At 38.8% G+C, this 17,839-nt stretch overlaps 2 protein-coding genes across 5 annotated transcripts in view; both read left to right on the forward strand.

Annotated features, from left to right (window-relative positions):
* The window catches only part of CCDC112 (coiled-coil domain containing 112), a 63,759-nt gene extending 53,032 nt beyond the window's left edge, over nucleotides 1–10,727 (forward strand). For all 4 annotated transcript variants that reach the window (XR_003112484.3, XR_006543096.2, XR_003112483.3 and 1 more), the window contains 2 exons: nucleotides 6,621–6,688; nucleotides 10,627–10,727. The gene's annotated coding sequence lies outside the window, so the exon portion shown is untranslated. The remainder of the gene's footprint in view (nucleotides 1–6,620; nucleotides 6,689–10,626) is intronic.
* Nucleotides 1–17,839, forward strand: part of PGGT1B (protein geranylgeranyltransferase type I subunit beta) — a 54,470-nt gene that overhangs the window by 18,402 nt on the left and 18,229 nt on the right. The window contains exons 3-5 of the mRNA XM_006047270.4: nucleotides 6,621–6,688; nucleotides 10,627–10,778; nucleotides 12,677–12,809. Of these exons, the coding sequence (XP_006047332.1) occupies nucleotides 6,621–6,688; nucleotides 10,627–10,778; nucleotides 12,677–12,809 (353 nt within the window). The remainder of the gene's footprint in view (nucleotides 1–6,620; nucleotides 6,689–10,626; nucleotides 10,779–12,676; nucleotides 12,810–17,839) is intronic.

Raw genomic sequence — 17,839 nt, forward strand, 5'->3', positions numbered from 1 at the left:
CTACTCTGAGGGTTTTGATGTGGACGAGGTTACGACCCAAAAGCATCTACATTTTTCCGAACAAGATTTGATAATGTTCATCTGCCAGACCACATTTTATTTGCTAGTATTGCATAGGAACACTGGAGGGCGCTATCTAAAACCCTCCAAAGAAGTTTAAACTTTATCCTGAATATGCATTCAGTTGTAAATTTGGAATAAATTGCATGTTTGTACTTGAATAGTTATCATAAATAGGTAAGCTTACTAGCATTATAAAAGAATTCACAGTAGCAGACAAATCTTGACAGGAACCAAAAAGAATGGCCTGATGAATTTTTTAAGATGATGATGTGATCTTTTAAGATGATGATGATTTCCTTTTGAAAATGGAAGAAAAGATATTTTTATTTTAAAGAAATTTCCCTTTATTAAGCCCCTACTATATATCAGCCTCGATATGAAACTGACTTAGTGGGGGCTCCAGAAGGTTTCCTAAGGGAAGTATGAACTCAGACCTGAAACATGGAATCAGCTTTCTTTCATCAAAAGTAGAAATAGGATTTGATTTTCATAGAGAACTGTCAGCAGATCAGTAGCTTGAAAAGATGATTTTTAAAAAGGCAATCCAAAGGGAAAAAAGGAAAAGCTGATTGAAAAAGTTAAATAATAATAGTAAAACATTTTAGGGTTCAGATAAAATATAGGACCTAGGAAAATACATCGTTTAACATTACCCCTCTCCCAATTCAAGATGGATTAAAACAAATAACCCTAAAAGGATAAAGTCACTCGTAGCTTGGTAAGGAGGGGATAATTTATTTTTAATTTAAAAAATACAATGTTACATCTAGTTTGGAGTATGGAAAGAGTATTAGGCAGAATTCTGAAGATGTTACTTCCTCTCCCCCCATAATTCCTGTTCCCTTTATTCAGTCAAACTAATCTGGGTACTACAGATGCTGCAGATGAAGATAAGGTTACTAATTAGCTAATCTTAAAATATGGAGGTTGTCTATGGTTGTTACACATACAGTCACAGTATAATCACATAAGCCCTTATTACAGAAGACAAAAGAGAAAAATGCGGGGAAGGAGGACAAGAGAGAGATGCTGCAGAAGGGGAAACTAGAGAGAGTCTAAGCATGAGAAGGATTTGGGCCCCATTGCTGTATTCTGAGATACAGGGGCCCAGATGCAGGAAATGGCAAGAGTGCCCTCTGGGAGGTAAGGGCGTGCCCTAGCTGACATCTGGTAAGGGAATAGAGACCTTAGTCTTACAACTGCAAGGATCTTGGTTCTGCCAAACAACCTTAAATGAACTCAGAGGCAGATTGTTCTCCAGAACCTCCAATAAGGAATGTAGCCCTACAACATAAACCAGGTATTTTAGCCTGGGGAGACCTACCTTGGACGTCTGACCTTACAGAATTGTGGGACAATAAATGAGTATTGTTTTAAGTTGCTAAGTCTGTGGTAATTTGTGATGACAACAACAAAGACAAAATTCAGCTTTATTCATGTCCCACAAAATATTATATTTATTGCCTTTGAAGCTTTGATGATAAGTTTCTGTCAAGGCTGTATATTGTCACCCTGCTTATTTAACTTATATGCAGAGTACATCATGAGAAATGCTGGGCTAGAAGAAGCACAAGCTGGAATCAAGATTGCTGGGAGAAATATCAATAACCTCAGATACGCAGATGACACCACCCTGATGGTAGAAAGTGAAGAGGAACTAAAAAGCCTCTTGATGAAAGTGAAAGAGGAGAGTGAAAAAATTGGCTTAAAACTCAACATTCAGAAAACGAAGATCATGGCATCTGGTCCCATCACTTCATGGGAAATAGATGGGGAAACAGTGGAAACAGTGTCAGACTTTATTTTGGGGGGCTCCAAAATCACTGCAGATGGTGACTGCAGCCATGAAATTAAAAGACGCTTATCCTTGGAAGAAAAGTTATGACCAACCTAGATAGCATATTGAAAAGCAGAGACATTTCTTTGCCAACAAAGGTCCGTCTAGTCAAGGCTATGGTTTTTCCTGTGGTCATGTATGGATGTGAGAGTTGGACTGTGAAGAAAGCTGAGTGCTGAAGAATTGATGCTTTTGAACTGTGGTGTTGGAGAAGACTCTTGAGAGTCCCTTGGACTGCAAGGAGATCCAACCAGTCCATTCTGAAGGAGATCAGCCCCGGGATTTCTTTGGAAGGAATGATGCTGAAGCTGAAACTCCAGTACTTTGGCCACCTCATGTGAAGAGTTGACTCCTTGTAAAAGACTCTGATGCAGGGAGGGATTGGGGGCAGGAGGAGAAGGGTACGACAGAGGATGAGATGGCTGGATGGCATCACTGACTCCATGGACATGAGTCTGAGTGAACTCCGGGAGTTGGTGATGGACAGGGAGGCCTGGCGTGCTGCGATTCATGGGGTCACAAAGAGTTGGACACAACTGAGCAAGTGAACTGATACTTCACCTAATTATAAACACAATACACATATATTTTTGTACCCTGCTTTTCTCTTAACTTGATCATATATATTTCTCTGTGTTACTATGCAGTTTTCCCAAATCATTGCTTTTAATAAAGTAGATACATTGCTTTTCTTTGAGTAGGTAAAATATGTTATATATTTAACCCATTGGACTTTCATGTCACTTCAAAATTTTTATCATCAAAATACTATCCTGAGTGTTTCTGCACATATGATCATCTCATTTTCGAAGTTACTGGAGTGGATATTCATGTGGATCATTACCAAGTCAAAGGGTATGAGCCTTTTTATGACTCATGATGTATTAGCAAGCCTTAAATGGCTTACCAATTTAAAGGGAAAGTCACTCAGTCATGTCCGACTCTTTGCACATGGACTGTCCATAGAATTCTCTAGGCCAGAATACTGGAGTGGGTAGCCTTTTCCTTCTCCAGGGGATCTTCCCAACCCAGGGATCAAACCCAGGTCTCCCTCATTGCAGGCGGATTCTTTACCAGCTGAGCCACAAGGGAAGCCCTACCAATTTAAAAGTCTTTAGCAAAAGTAAGAGAACCATGGTCATCAAAATCATTATCACCATTAGATAGTATTCATTTTTAAGTAATTTTTTATGTTGTTAATGGGGGAAGATTCTTGGTGCAGAGCTTTAAGTTTAGGGAAGAAGTTTCCTAAATTACTCAGAGAATCAATGTATAAGCTACTATTCTAAGTATTTCAGGAGATATAAAACTGAATAGTGTTAAAGGTAGAGTCGCTCAGTCGTGTTTGACTCTTTTCGACCCCGTGGACTGTATAGTCCACGGAATTCTGCAGGCCAGAATACTGGAGTGGGTAGCCTTTCCCTTCTCCAGGGTTTTGAACCCAGGTCTCCCACATTGCAGGTGGATTCTTTACCCTCTGAGCCACAAGGGAAGCCCAAGAGTACTGGAGTGGGCAGCCTATCCCTTCTCCAGCAGATCTTCCTGACCCAGGAATGGAACCGGGGTCTCCTGCACTGTAGGTGGATCCTTTACCAGCTGAGCCACAAGGGAAGCCCTGTTACAGTGTCTAGTGCCTGAAACCAATCATGATTACTCGTGCACCAGTCAGAAGGGATGTGAAACTAGTTCCTCACCTCAGAACCAGTTTTTAAGTCAACTTGATTTTTTTCCCCAAACTTATTTTTTTTTAAACTTGCTTATTTTTAATTGAAGGAAAATTGCTTCACAGTATTGTGTTGGTTTCTGCCATACATCAGCATGAATCAGCTGTAGGGATGCATGTGTGCCCTCCCTCTGGAACCTTCCTCCCACCTCCCCACCCTTTCCCACCAGTGTCACAGAGCCCCAGTTTGAGTTCCCTGAGTCATACAGCACATTCCCGTTGCTTATCTACTTGACACGTGGTACTGTATGTGTTTCCACGTTATTCTCTCCATTTGTTTCTCCCTCGCCTCCTCCCCCCAGCCCATGTCCATGAGTCTCTTCTCTATGTCTGCATCTCCATTGTTGCCCGGTAAATAGGTTCATCAGTACCATCTTTCTAGACTCCATATATGTACATTAATATACGATATTTGTTTTTCTCTTTATAATAGACTCCAGATTCATCCACCTCATTAGAACTGACTCAAATGTGTTCCTTTTTATGGCTGAGTAATATTCCACTATGTATATGTACCACAGCTTCTTCATCCATTCATCTGATGATGGATATCTAGGTTGCTTCCATGTTCTAGCTATTGTAATAGTTTGTTGGCTTGATTTTTTTTAATAGTAATACATATACAGTCTGTTGGTACTACATTCCTACCTTCTATTTCTATCATGCTGATTTTTTAATAGTTCTTGCTGCTGCTGCTGCTAAGTCACTTCAATTGTGTGTGACCCCATAGACGGCAGCCCACCAAGCTCCCCTGTCCCTGGGATTCTCCAGGCAAGAACACTGGAGTGGGTTGCCATTTCCTTCTCCAGTGCGTGAAAGTGAAAAGTGAAAGTGAAGTCGCTCAGTCGTGTCCGACTCTTAGCGACCCCATGGACTGCAGCCTACCAGGCTCCTCCATCCATGGGATTTTCCAGGCAAGAGTACTGGAGTGGGGTGCCATTGCCTTCTCCATCTAATAGTTCTTAAAACCACACTTATCTTTTTAATGTGGGTATGACCATTTTTTTCATTTATATTTTTGAATTTCTTTCCAACATTCTGGAGATATTACTGACATATATGTAAGTTTAAGGTGTACAGCATGATTATTTGATGTCCATTTATACTGTGAAATGATTACCATAATAAGGTTAGTTAACAGCTCCATTCCCCTCACAGAATTACCTTTTTGTGTGTGTGGTGATAAAATTTAAGTTCTGCTATTTAAGGTCTTGTTAACTTGCAAGGATACAGTATAGTATTGTTCAGTACAGTCACCATGCTGTACATGCATTAGATCCCCAGATCCTATTCACCTTACAGTTCAAAGTTTGTACCCTTTGGCCAGCATCTTCCCTGCCAGCCCTGACAACTAGTATTCTCCTCTCTCTGAGTTCAGCTTGTTTGGATTACTACATGTAAGTAACATGCACTGTATGTCTTTCTCCGTGTGGTTTATTTCACTTAATGTGATGCCCTTTTCATGCTGTCCATGGGGTTCTCAAGGCATTACTTTGCCAACAAGGTCCGTCTAGTCAAGGCTATGGGTTTTTCCAGTGGTCATGTATGGATTTGAGAGTTGGACTATAAAGAAAGCTGAGTGCTGAATGCTTTCGAACTGTGGTGTTGGAGAAGACTCTTGAGAGTCCCTTGGACTGCAAGGAGATCCAACCAGTCCATCCTAAAGGAAATCAGTCCTGAATATTCATTGAAAGGACTGATGCTGAAGCTGAAACTCCAATACTTTGGCCACCTGATGCAAAGAGCTGACTCCTTTGAAAAGACTCTGATGCTGGGAAAGATTGAAGGCGGGAGGAGAAGGGGACGACAGAGGATGAGATGGTTGGATGGCATCACTGAGTCAATTGGCATGAGTTTGAGTGAACTCTGGGAGTTGGTGATGGACAGGGAAGCCTGGCGTGCTGCATCCATGGGGTCGCAAAGAGCCAGACACGACTGAGCGACTGAACTGAACTGAACTGAATGCCCTTTAGGTTCATCCATATTGTTGCAAGAAGCATAATTTCCATCTTTTGATGGCTAAGTCATACTCCCTTGTGTGTGTGACATATATGTTTGTCTATAGATACCTCACATGTTTTCTATCCATTCCTCTGTAGTTGGACAGTTATGTGGTTTCCATGTCTGGGGTATTATGAATAATGCAGTGAACATGGGACTACAGATAATCTGTTTGATAAAATGATGCCATTTTTTTAAAATATATATACCCAAAAGTGGAATTGCTGGATCACATGGTGGTTCTAGTCTTAATTTTTTGAGTGGCTACAACAGTTTACATTCCCATCAGTAGTGCACAAGAATTCCTTCTCATGGGTGTAGCTATTTTCTTTCTTAGGTTCCCAGTTATATTCCATTGATATCTTGAAAAATGAAAAATTTTAAGTAGGAAAAATATCTATGTGAATAAGCATGTTATGAATAAGCAGATACCAGGTTCTATCTTCAGTGTTCTTTTGTACAAAGCAAAGTATTGTACTTAGAATGAAGGACTATCTAATACTAAAATATAAAGTACATTTATTTTCTGCAACTGTAGAACAATTTATACCTAAACCTTTCTCCCCTGTAAAGAAGCTGTGAGTTAAAGTTAAAATACACTGGATGGGACTATTTGTGTCGCTAACCAGCTATTACTTTGAACATGTCACTTATGATCAGCGCATCTGCTTTCGGTTCTATAGCAAGAGAGGTTGAATATGTTGATCACTTGAAAAATCGTCATTTAGAAAAGGTAGGAAAACATTTTTGACTCAGTGACATAGGCTGAAATTAAAAATATCTGGTAGGAAGTCATATTTTGGTTTGGAAATTAAATGAAGAAATCCGCGTAAAGCTCCTAGAGCAGACGTTCAGCATTAGGTAGCATCAAAATGGAGATAGTGACAAAGCTTTGGTACTAAAATACGCTTTTTCTGAGAGATTGTATAACTGAACTGCATTAGAATCTGTGTGAAAATAAGGTACACTTTAAAAGTACATGTTTTTATTTTCCAGGATCAAATCTAAATCGCTGTGGTTTCCGAGGCTCTTCCTATCTGGGTATTCCATTCAATCCATCAAAGGTTAGTTCTGTTTGGATTAGGAGGAAAGAGGAGGGGGAGTGTACAGATTTTAGTACGAAAGAAAACTAAGAAAGTATATAGAAAGAACCAGGTTTCCAAGTTTTAGTGTAGCTAAATAAGTGTGTCTTATGAACTGTAACTTTTTAAGGGAAAGCTGTACCCACCTTCCTGAAATAATGCACAGTATATAAACCCACAGGAATTCCTATTGTTACAAAAATTATGTTTTTGTTGCTATTGCACCTGCGTGTGTGTGTGTGTGTGTGTGTGTGTGTACAAATTATTGGTGATTTCCTGGAGAAAATGGGAATAAAGTACTCGAGTACATTTGTTCTCTAAGAAACCTTCCATGTGTTACAGTAGGACTTATATATGTGGTTCACATTTCTTAGGAATGAAAGAAAACGTTCTTGCCAAGGCACTGATGCAAGGCCCAAGTAGTGATGGATTATGACGACCTTCATGACAAAGGCAGGTTGTCGCCAAGGCTCAGGCAGGACTTTGGTACCTGTGCATGCAGGTGCAGAAAATCTGTGGGTCCTGACAGGAGCTTTTTTCTTCTTCAAAGAGGCAGACCCCAAACAACCTTTTGTAGGTATTTCTTCTGTGTACAAAGTATTTTTCTACAATAGAAAGCAGAGAAAAGCTTCATCATTTTGTGGAAGAAGACCTCACAAAATAGAAACTTTTTCCTAGATGGGATCGGCCTGCGTATATAATGCTTACAAGCCAATATCTGGCTACACTGAGTACATCAAGATTTGTATCTGGTTCCAAACTGAAGGTAAATGGCATGCTACCAGTTTTTCTGTACTCTGCTTCAAAATTTTGGAATAAATAGCAGTGATTTTGGAGGAGGTGGCATGATTTGACAGAGGCACCCCTTCAGCTTTCTTCCTTTGCCTTAAGCTGTAGACAAGCGTGCCTATGTGAGTCATATGACTTTGCTAAAGTATCTCCAATCACGTATGCCCATTGCTTTTATTAGAGAATCTAGAAAAAAAATCCGTAAAAATTGTTCTTTTTATCTGATGCATAACATACTTTGCAACTTAAGCCAGTGCTAATTAGAGATAGCTCTGCATTTAGTCATAATGGACAGGATTTCTATAAGTCATGACCCTGATAATAATGACCGTTATACGGCACTATACTGTATACAGATGTATACCTACACTTGTTGGAGTAAAACAGTTCTTTGATAACATTACTTTAAGGAAACAGCTTCCTTTTCCCCCTCACCCCTCCCCCAAAGCATATTTGAAATAACAAGAATAAAGTTTAAGAAGAAACCTTTTTTGCCTTTGGTTCACAGAGTCTCCTAAAACCCATTTATGGCCCTAATTCATCGAGACCTAGGCATTTTCTGGGGAAGCTGGGTCCCACTCCATTCTGTGTTGCATTAATCTGAATGTTAAATGATAGAAGGAGCTAGAGGCTCTGGTGGAATCATACGGGCCCACAAGGAGTTGTCTGTTAGGGTGGTGGCTGAGAATCCAGGAGAGGGGTGAAACCAAGAGAACCTGAGGGAGCAATAAGATTTTCTAATATAGTATATAAATAAAATAACATCATCAGTTTTTCTTCTAAAACCACCTGTAGGCCATTGACTTACCTGAAAAATGCTCAGGGCCACTAGTGGCCACAGAACACATTTTGAGAAACACTGATGGATCCTCTCAACCCCCTTTTCTCGCTGTTTTTCTTCCAACAAATCCCATATTCTCTTTGAAACTGTGTACTATCCTTAACACATACTGCATAGCCAGGATTTTTCCTTCTCTGCTTTACTTTTACTTTTCCTCCTACCTAAAGCCCCCTCTTCATCTGTACCTAACCAAGCTTCTCTCATCCTGCAGAAAAAAATCTTTATCCATGTATTATTGTATTTCCATCATGACACTTATACTGCATCCTGTTTTGTACTGTACTTAAATAGACTTCTCTTCTACCTTCACGATTAAGGTACATGTTTGATTTATGTTTGGATTTGCCACAGTGCTTTTAACGTAGCAGATATTTAGTTTAAGTAAGCTCCAATACTTTGGCCAACTGATGTGAAGAGCCGGTTCATTGGAAAAGACCCTGATGCTGGGAAAGATTGAGGGCAAGAGGAGAAGGGGGCGACGGGATGAGATGGCATCACTGACTTCGTGGGCATGAGTTTGAGCAAACTCTAGGAGATGGTGAAGGACAGGGAAGCCTGGCATTCTGCAGTTCGTGGGATCTCAGAGAGTCAGACATGACTTGACAGCTGAACAACAACAACAACCAAAAAAGAATTCTAAGAAGTCAGTTATAAATGTGGAATAGGTATCCAGGCATATCAGAGCTTAAGTTCTAAGGAGAAACTCAGAATGAAAGAGACACCACAATGAAGATTTGCTTGTCATATTTGTGAGACCGTATAAGGAATTGTATATGTAAGACTGGATAGGTGGGGCAATTCAGATTTAGAGGAAATTTGAACACCTTACCAACTTATTCTCTAAAGAACTACAGAAGGTCAGTGAGCAGGTAAGTGTTCTGATTAAGTCACCGGTGGTTCTAAGACCCTTGGGTCATGATTCCAAAGAAGTAGTGGCCCTTTTGGTATTTGCCTTGCACTTGCATCATCATCAGTAAGATAACTAGCATCTGTATAGACGGTAACTTTATTTAATCTTCACAGTAACCCTGTGAAGTGGACACTAATATCTCCATTTTTCAGAATGAGCAAGCCCGTGAGTAATAGAGCCAGGATTTGATGCCTTTCAGTAGTGTAGAGGTTAACATTTATTGTAGAAAGCAATGGAGTCTATTTTAACCAAAGTCTTTGTATAAGATTCATTTTAACTTTGTAGTATTTTGAGCAGTTATTCAGGTATTGAAGTAGTTATTGATGAGCCCAACTAAAACAGAAGGAAAGCCTGTGAGAAAGATGAATTTAAAATGTGCTCTTAGTCTGTCAAAATAAAAACTTTCTTAACAGAGAGATAAATTAGTACAATGTAAAATTTTTTAAGTGAAATTAGCTTTTTAAAATAATTAGTTAATAGGATTGGCTATTTGAAAATAATTATAAAATTTTTAGTGCTTTGTGTATTGTGCAGTCTTAAGTTACTTGGCTTTACATTTTTACTTTTATTTTAAAAAGTTTTTAAGTTAATTTTATCTGTGTCTGTGCCAACTGGAGTCTACAGGGTTTCCTATAAGGAGTCACATATTTTATAAACCTTAAGAGATTTTTGATAACTTTTGTAGTTTTGTTGGAACCATCAAATCATTGAAACTAATTCAGTAAGTATTTTGGTAATATGAGTTTCCTAGTTTAATTCCCCAGCTCTGCCTGGTCAATTACTAGTCTAACAGTCTTCACAAAACACTTTACAGTCAGTACTCATTTGGGATCTAAACTTTAAAAGTTAGATTGTTTTATTCCAGAGAATTTTTCAATGTTAGTATCTTAAGCCTTTGCATTTTTTTGTTATTTGCTATTCTAAGTGTTAATGTTATTAGAAAGTCAAATAATTCAACTGTATGAGAATAGGAAAAGATTTTTTAACTATATTGTTTTGTATTATTTGTAAATGGTAATTACTACTGTGGCACTTAATTTGAATTTGTATGGCAGAAAAGAATTATTTCTACATGCTTTTCTAAATAATTGATGTGGTTGATCAAATAGAAAGTTTAAATAATTTGGTTTATTTGAATATCAGATCTACTTCCATAAAACTTGAGGATAAATTTTAAAATTACGTGCCTGGATAGTATGCAGTAATACTTATGTTGAGACATACATGAAATTGAGTTTTATTTTTCTCTACCTGATGTCTATACAAGCCAGTAAAAACAACATTTGATTTTACTGTTTACTGAAACTTCTTGTCAAATTGTATAATGGAGTAAGATTTCATTCAGTTTTCTAATTAACATTATATTAATTTTGAATCTAGAATTCTGGGACTGCTCATCCTTACGACAGTGGCCACATAGCAATGACCTACACGGGCCTTTCATGCCTAGTTATTCTTGGAGACGACCTAAGCCGGGTAAATAAAGAAGCTTGCTTAGCAGGCTTGAGAGCCCTTCAGCTAGAAGATGGAAGGTACAGGTCATTTTTTGTTACTTGTCTCTCTCTCTTGTTTTTTTTTTTTTTTTTTTAAAGAAAAATCTTTTGAAACTAAAAATGAATATAGTAGACCTATAGAATTTGTCATAAATTCTTATTCCAACCACCTAAAAGTTCACTGTATAATATGGTTGAAATGCCTAATCAATGAAATATTTCTTATGTGAATGAAAATGAAAGTAATCACAATAATAGAACTCCATTTTTATTTCACTTTTTTTTTAAGAGGACAGTAAGTGATCCATAAATAAGTGGTTTAATAGTTTCAGGATTAGGATCTACTTTAATTTACCTTCTGGGTAAAAAATTAACATTTTGAAGCAGACATACATTTAGTCTCAATGTTTTAGAAGTTTATTTAATCTAAACTTTTATGCCTTAAGGTAGTTATAGGAGGAAAAAGGGATGAATGTTGAATATTATATTCTAGTTTAGGTAGTTTCTGTGATATTTTTAAAGGCTAGAGAAAGAAGTTAGTGAGTTCATTAATATTTGATGATTTGAGTCATGGGTCTAACAAAAAAGAGTTTTAAGGTGAAGCATTTTTTTAAGTCTTGGAAGTAATAAAGCAGTAGTGATTCTGTCTCAAGAGGAAACTTGGCAGACAAATCCTGCCATGTTATATCTGTGTTCCGTCTACTCTTGTCTGTGTTTTCCTGTCATTATTTTAAAAACACTGCTCTTGATGAGGGGAAAATTAATGGAAACATGTGAGATAAATTGACATTGATTAGAAATACTATAATGGAGAAGGCAATGGCAAGCCACTCCAGTACTCTTGCCTAGAAAATCCCATGGATGGAGGAGCCTGGTGGGCTACAGTCCATGGGTCGCCACAAGTCGGTCGCGACTGAGCGACTTCACTTTCACGCAATGGAAAAGGAAATGGCAACGCACTCCAGTGTTGTTGCCTGGAGAATCCCAGGGACAGCAGAGCCTGGTGGGCTGCTGTCTATGGGGTCGCACAGAGTCGGACACGACTGAAGCGACTTAGCAGCAGCAGCAGAAATACTATAAAACTAAATACTTAACACAGCAAGTACATGTCACTAATTTCTCAGTATTTCACTATAGTCTTTGGTTACTGCTATCTTACCCTTGTTTATAAATAAAAGAATAGACATGAAACACTATTATATACTTCTCTAAAACTGTTGCTAAGTCGCTTCAGTCGTGTCCGACTCTGTGTGACCCCATAGACGGCAGCCCAACAGGCTCTGCCCTTCCTGGGATTCTCCAGGCAAGAACACTGGAGTGGGTTGCCATTTCCTTCTCCAATGCATGAAAGTGAAAAGTGAAAGGGAAGTCGCTCAGTCCTGTCCGACTCTTAGCAACCCCATGGACTGCAGCCTACCAGGCTCCTCTGTCCGTGGGATTTTCCAGGCAAGAGTACTGGAGTGGGGTGCCATTGCCTTCTCTGACTCTAAAACTACTTATGGGTAAAAATTAAAACAATATGATCAGTTATCATGTTGGTTATCTGTATATACATTGAGAAGAAATTTTACATAGGCAAAACCAACAGTTCCCAGGTTTCACCTGGTCCTGTTTCTCTCATGAATTCTCAGACCACTGTGCCACAGCTTTCCATGGCTGAGAGTAGACGAACTTACTCTGGAGTGTTGACATCTGGAGAGGAGTAGCTGTGATCGTGGGTTAAGCTACCCAGACACCAGAACTTTGGAGCAGAGTGATGATTTAGGGGTAGTTTTATATCATTCAAGTTAATAGTCCTATTCTTTACTGAATAATACAAGTAGTATATGATTTTTAAATCCATTATTAATGATAGGTTTTTCTGCGAGTGAAAACATGAAGTGGCTGTCTCTACAAACGAATTACAGTACAGTAAATCATATTGTTCTTACTTTCAGTTTTTGTGCAGTACCTGAAGGCAGTGAAAATGACATGCGATTTGTATACTGTGCTTCCTGTATCTGCTATATGCTCAACAACTGGTCTGGCATGGATATGAAAAAGACTATCAACTATATTAGAAGAAGTATGGTGAGTTATGTTGATAGTGACTCTCTCCTTTAGTTATTATTGCTGAAATAGGAGAGCTGGGAGGAGAATGGGCCAACAGAGGATGAGGTGGTTGGATGGCATCACTGACTCGATGGACATGAGTTTGAACACGCATCAGGAGTTGGTGATAGACAGGGAAGCCTGGCGTGCTGCAGTCCATGGGGTCGCAAAGAGTCGGACACGACTGATGAGAGCTGGGGCATGCCTCGTCTCTCCTATTAATAGCAGTAATTTGGAAATAGGGTAATAAGATTGCTTTTTAGGTACATCATATATCAGAATAGCCATGTAAAAATAATCTTCAAGGACAGATTGACTCTTTAGCCATTAAATTTTAAATATAATCTGATTGTATCCAAAGAGACAATGTCTTTAGTGGAAAGAAATTGGTCAGCCTTGGAAGCAAAAAAACAGTAAAATCTCAAAGTAAATGTTGATAGCCTATCCTAGTAGAGCTCCTTGAGAAGTCACAGCCAAACTTAAAGGAGAATTGTGGTGCCCTTGGTGAGATTATTCCTATATATTGGGTGTGAGATGTTCCTTAAGCCGTTTTAAGTAGCAAGATTGGGCTGACAATAGATTTTTGAATCACTTTTGGTTTCTAAATAGTTTTATGTGTGGGTTGTTTTTTTTCTTTTTTTTTTAATCTAAGGTTTAAGGAGAGTATCAAGTAGAAATGTTATTCTTTCACACAATATAGTCTTTTTTTTTTTTTATCAACAATAGTAAGGAAATTTTAGTCTCAGCCAGAAATATCATTTGCTCTACTTTTTAGTCTTTCGTATAAAATCAGAGTAATAGAAGTGCTGCTTCCCAGGTTTATTTTACTTACTAAATATGAAATTTTTATTTTATAGACTAAAATATTTTAGGCTGTTAGTTCAGCTTTTACTAGTCCATATTTCAGAGCAGAAATGTAAGTTCCTAGAGGAATAGAGTTATTTTTAATATATAAATCAGAATTTACAGAATATACAATAGCACAAATTTTTAAAAGCCTTGGGAGGCAGAAAGAACAAACCTTTAAAGAAGTTTTAAGACAAAAGGAGTTTGATGTTATAGACAAAGACGGGTGATTGTTTTGCCAAAAGTTTTACTTTTGTTTTCCATTCAAAGGATTCGTTAGCCAAAGAAACCATTGTTGAAACCATTGTTACACACATAAACAATTTCAGTTTTTTATAGAAGAAAGATAATTTGAAAAGAAATATAAAAAATAGAAGTAACAGTGTATACATCACCAAATTGGGCTGAGCTACATCCAGACTTGAACAGCGCTAGGAAGTCCCTTGTTAACAGCAATCTGGAGGCCCAATTAAGAAGGGTCCAGGGGAGGTGCGTCCACCCACCAGTGAGACTTCAAATCGCAGTTTCGGGGGCTCCTGTTCATAATCCTAGGCCACAAGCTGATATCATTATCAGTTTGTGTGCAAAAATGCGGGTATGGTTTTACTTTAATCTTTCTACAATGTGGAAAGATTTGTTTCACCTTATGAGTTATAGAATTTCATTAAACCCTCCAGAGAGGGGGCAGGGATTGCCCAGACCATCAGGGGCTCAAGAATTTCAAGATGAACTCCCTTTCTAATCTGAAGTGCTGCCTGACTTGCTGTGCTTGCCAGCAGGCGTGGAATCCAGGCAGTGTCGACACAGGTCAGAGCAGGTCAGAGGGCTGCTGTCCTGCTTCTGAAGCCTGAACAAGACTTTCCCCTATTTCCCTAACAGTGATAGGCATTGTGGCATGATTATTGCAGAAATAATATCACGTTCTTCTTAGTGCATTGTATTTGGAGGTACAACTTGTTGATATGCCTTATTATTGGTGATGTTAACTTTGATCACTTGGTTAAGGTGGTGTATGCCAGATGTTTCTCTGTAAAGTTAGCATCTTTTCCCTTTGTGATTATATTTAGAATCTCATGGTGCGATACTTGGAGACTATGTAAATTTCCTGTCCCTCATCAAACTTTTATCCTCTAGTGTTAGCATGCATTGATGATTTTCCAGCTCTACCATTCATTCTATAATTATCAGTTAAAATTCTGCTGCTACAAAAAGCTTTCCTTTTACCTTTATATATTTATTTATTTAATTTCAATAGGAGCTCTAGATTCTTGTTTGATTCAATGGGTTATTATCTGTAACTATCACTCATTTAAAAAGAGCCTGATGCTGGGAAAGACCAAGGGCAGGAGGAGAAGGGGACGACAGAGGATGAGATGGTTGGATGGCATCACTGACTCAATGGACTTGGGTTTGGATGGACTCCGGGAGTTGGTGATGAACAGGGAGGCCTGGCGTGCTTCGGTTCATGGGGTTGCAAAGAGTCGGACACGACTGAGCGACTGAACTGAACTGAACTGATCATTTATTTTGATAGTGTCCCAGATTGAGCCAGCAAAAACCCCGTCATGCAGGCTCTTAAGCCCTTTTGACGTGTCCCATTCATTTTTGAGCACGTCCTTGCTCTCTGGCACAAAATATTCCAGGTTCATAGTTTAATTTCCCAGCCTCAGTTCTAAAATTGGTCATTTCTTCAAGAAATTCTGGTTCTTCTTTTTTTTGAAGGCTGGTATTTAGAAACCAGGATTTGGGCACAAAATGTGCTCATTGGTACTAGGATGTCATTGCTTCTAGCCCCTCTCTTAGAGGTAGGAAATGTGTATATGTATACACAGATATCCCCTTACACACATCCACACGTTTATATCTATTTATCAAAAACCATGGATTCATGCTAATGAAACGATGAAAGCGCTTAGTCATGTCTGACTCTTTCTGATCCCATGGGCTGTAGCCTGCTAGGCTCCTCTGTCCATGGAATTCTCCAGGCAAGAATACAGGAGTGGGTACCCATTCCCTTCTCCAGGAGATCTTCCCCACCCAGGACTTGAACCCGGGTCCCCTGCATTGCAGGCAGATTTTTGACCATCTGAGCCGCCAAGGCAGCCCGAGTTCATACTAATTTTAATCCAACACCATTTATTCAGTCGCTGACTCTTTGCAACCCCATGGACTGTACGTGCCAGGTTCTTCTGTCCTCCAGTATCACCCAGAGTTTGCTCAAATTCATATCCATTGAGCCACTGATGCTGTCTAACCATCTCATTCTCTGCTGCCCTCTTCTTTTGCCTTCAATCTTTCCCAGCATCAGAATCTTTTCCAGTGAGTCCACTTTTCTCATCAGGTGGCCAAAATAATGGAGCTTCAGTTTCAACTTGAGTCCAACAAATATTCAGGGTTGATTTCCTTTAGGATTGACTGGCTTGATCTCCTTGCATTCTGAGGGACTCTCAAGAGTCTTCTCCAGCACCACAGTTCAAAAGCATCAATTCCTTGGCATTCAGCCTTGTTTATGGTCCAACTCTCACATCCTTACATGACTGCTGGAAAAAGCATAGCTTTGATTATACAGACCTTTGTAGGCAAAGTGATGTCTCTGCTTTTTTACGTATCTAGGTTTGTCATTAGCTTTTCTTCCAAGGAGCAAGCGTGTTTTAATTTTGTGGCTGCAGTAACCATCCTCAGTGATTCTTGTGGCCCAAAAAAGCAAATCTGTCACAGCTTTCACTCTTCCCCCTTCTATTTGCCATGAAGTAATGGGCCGCGTGCCATGATCTTCGTTTTTTTAACTCCATTCCGTTCATTTCAATCTTCCTCTTTTCATGTGTAACTTCCTTCTTGGACGGTGACAAACCTGACTCCTATTATCCAGAATGCATTGGTTCTTTTTGCTTAGAGCCCACAGGTACAGTGTCAGAATGTTATATTTAAAACACACTTGGGTTTTTTTTTTTTATTCCCTCCACCACCACCTTACCCCCAACCTTTAGTGTGTTTATGTCATTTATTTGAAATAGAGTTGTTTGTTTGGATTCTACTTTAGGATCACCCCCCAACTTTGTTGATTTTATTTCCTTAATATGTGATATATTAACTTGCTTCTGAAAGTCAGAATTTAGGTTCACAACCGTGTAACTCGCAAGGGCCTCCCTTATCTTCGGTCTCCTTCCTCGGCCTAACTCCCGTGTTTGCCGCAACGTTCCCATTCACTCTGTAGGTAAATGTTCTCTTTAGTTTCTAGTTCATCCTCCTCTCTCACTCAAGAGTACTTTTTTGCATTTTGCTTTTTTCACTTAACAGTATAGCTTGAAAACCACCCTGTATCAGGTCAAAAAAATTCTCCTCATTCTTTGTTTTTCTTTTTTTGCAGTTTAGTAGTACTCCATTATGTGCACATCATAGTTTTTTCCAACTATTCTATATATAGGGTATGTATTTTCCTAAGGCGAACAGTGTTGAAACTAATCCTTTCTGCATGTATGCTTATGTATTGTTGGGAATATATTTGCAAAATAAATTCCTAGAAGTGGAATTGCCTGATCAAAAAGTAAATGCATACATAAATTTTCATTTTCACTCCAAAAATAGGAACCAGTGTGTATTCCCACCAGTGTGTGAGAGTGCCTGTCTACACAGACTCACCAATAGAATGTTGTTGCAGTATTTTTATTTTTACCAATCTGGTGGGTGACAAATGATACCTTGGTGTGTTTCCAAATTTGCGTTTATTTTATTAGGATTGAGATTGACTGTTTTCTTAACTTCAGGGCTACAGAAAACCAGCCTCAGGCCAGGTTTAGCCTGCAGGCTCCGGATTGCTGACCCCTACTTGTAGTCCATTGTTTTTCTTTTTTCTTTAGATATTGCAATTTTGTGTAAATTTCTTTCTTTGCTCATCTTTCATTTCAACCACTTTCTCTTCAACTCCTTTTACTTACTTCTTTATCTCATTTTTATTCTCTTGGTTTTCAGCCTTTCTTACATGCCCCTTAGTGTCTTTTCCTAAAATCATTTAATTTTCTTTATTTCTTCCTACTGTTTATCCTTTTCATTTTTTAACTTTAAATCTCTTTTCACTTCCCAAGTGCTATTTGAGGGTATACAATTGAGTTTGGGGTGCTTTACTGTAATTTTCTTATGCTTTCACCATACTTTGGAGGTGAAGG

Source organism: Bubalus bubalis, chromosome 11 (genome assembly GCF_019923935.1).
Source record: "Bubalus bubalis isolate 160015118507 breed Murrah chromosome 11, NDDB_SH_1, whole genome shotgun sequence".
Taxonomy (NCBI): Eukaryota; Metazoa; Chordata; class Mammalia; order Artiodactyla; family Bovidae; genus Bubalus; species Bubalus bubalis.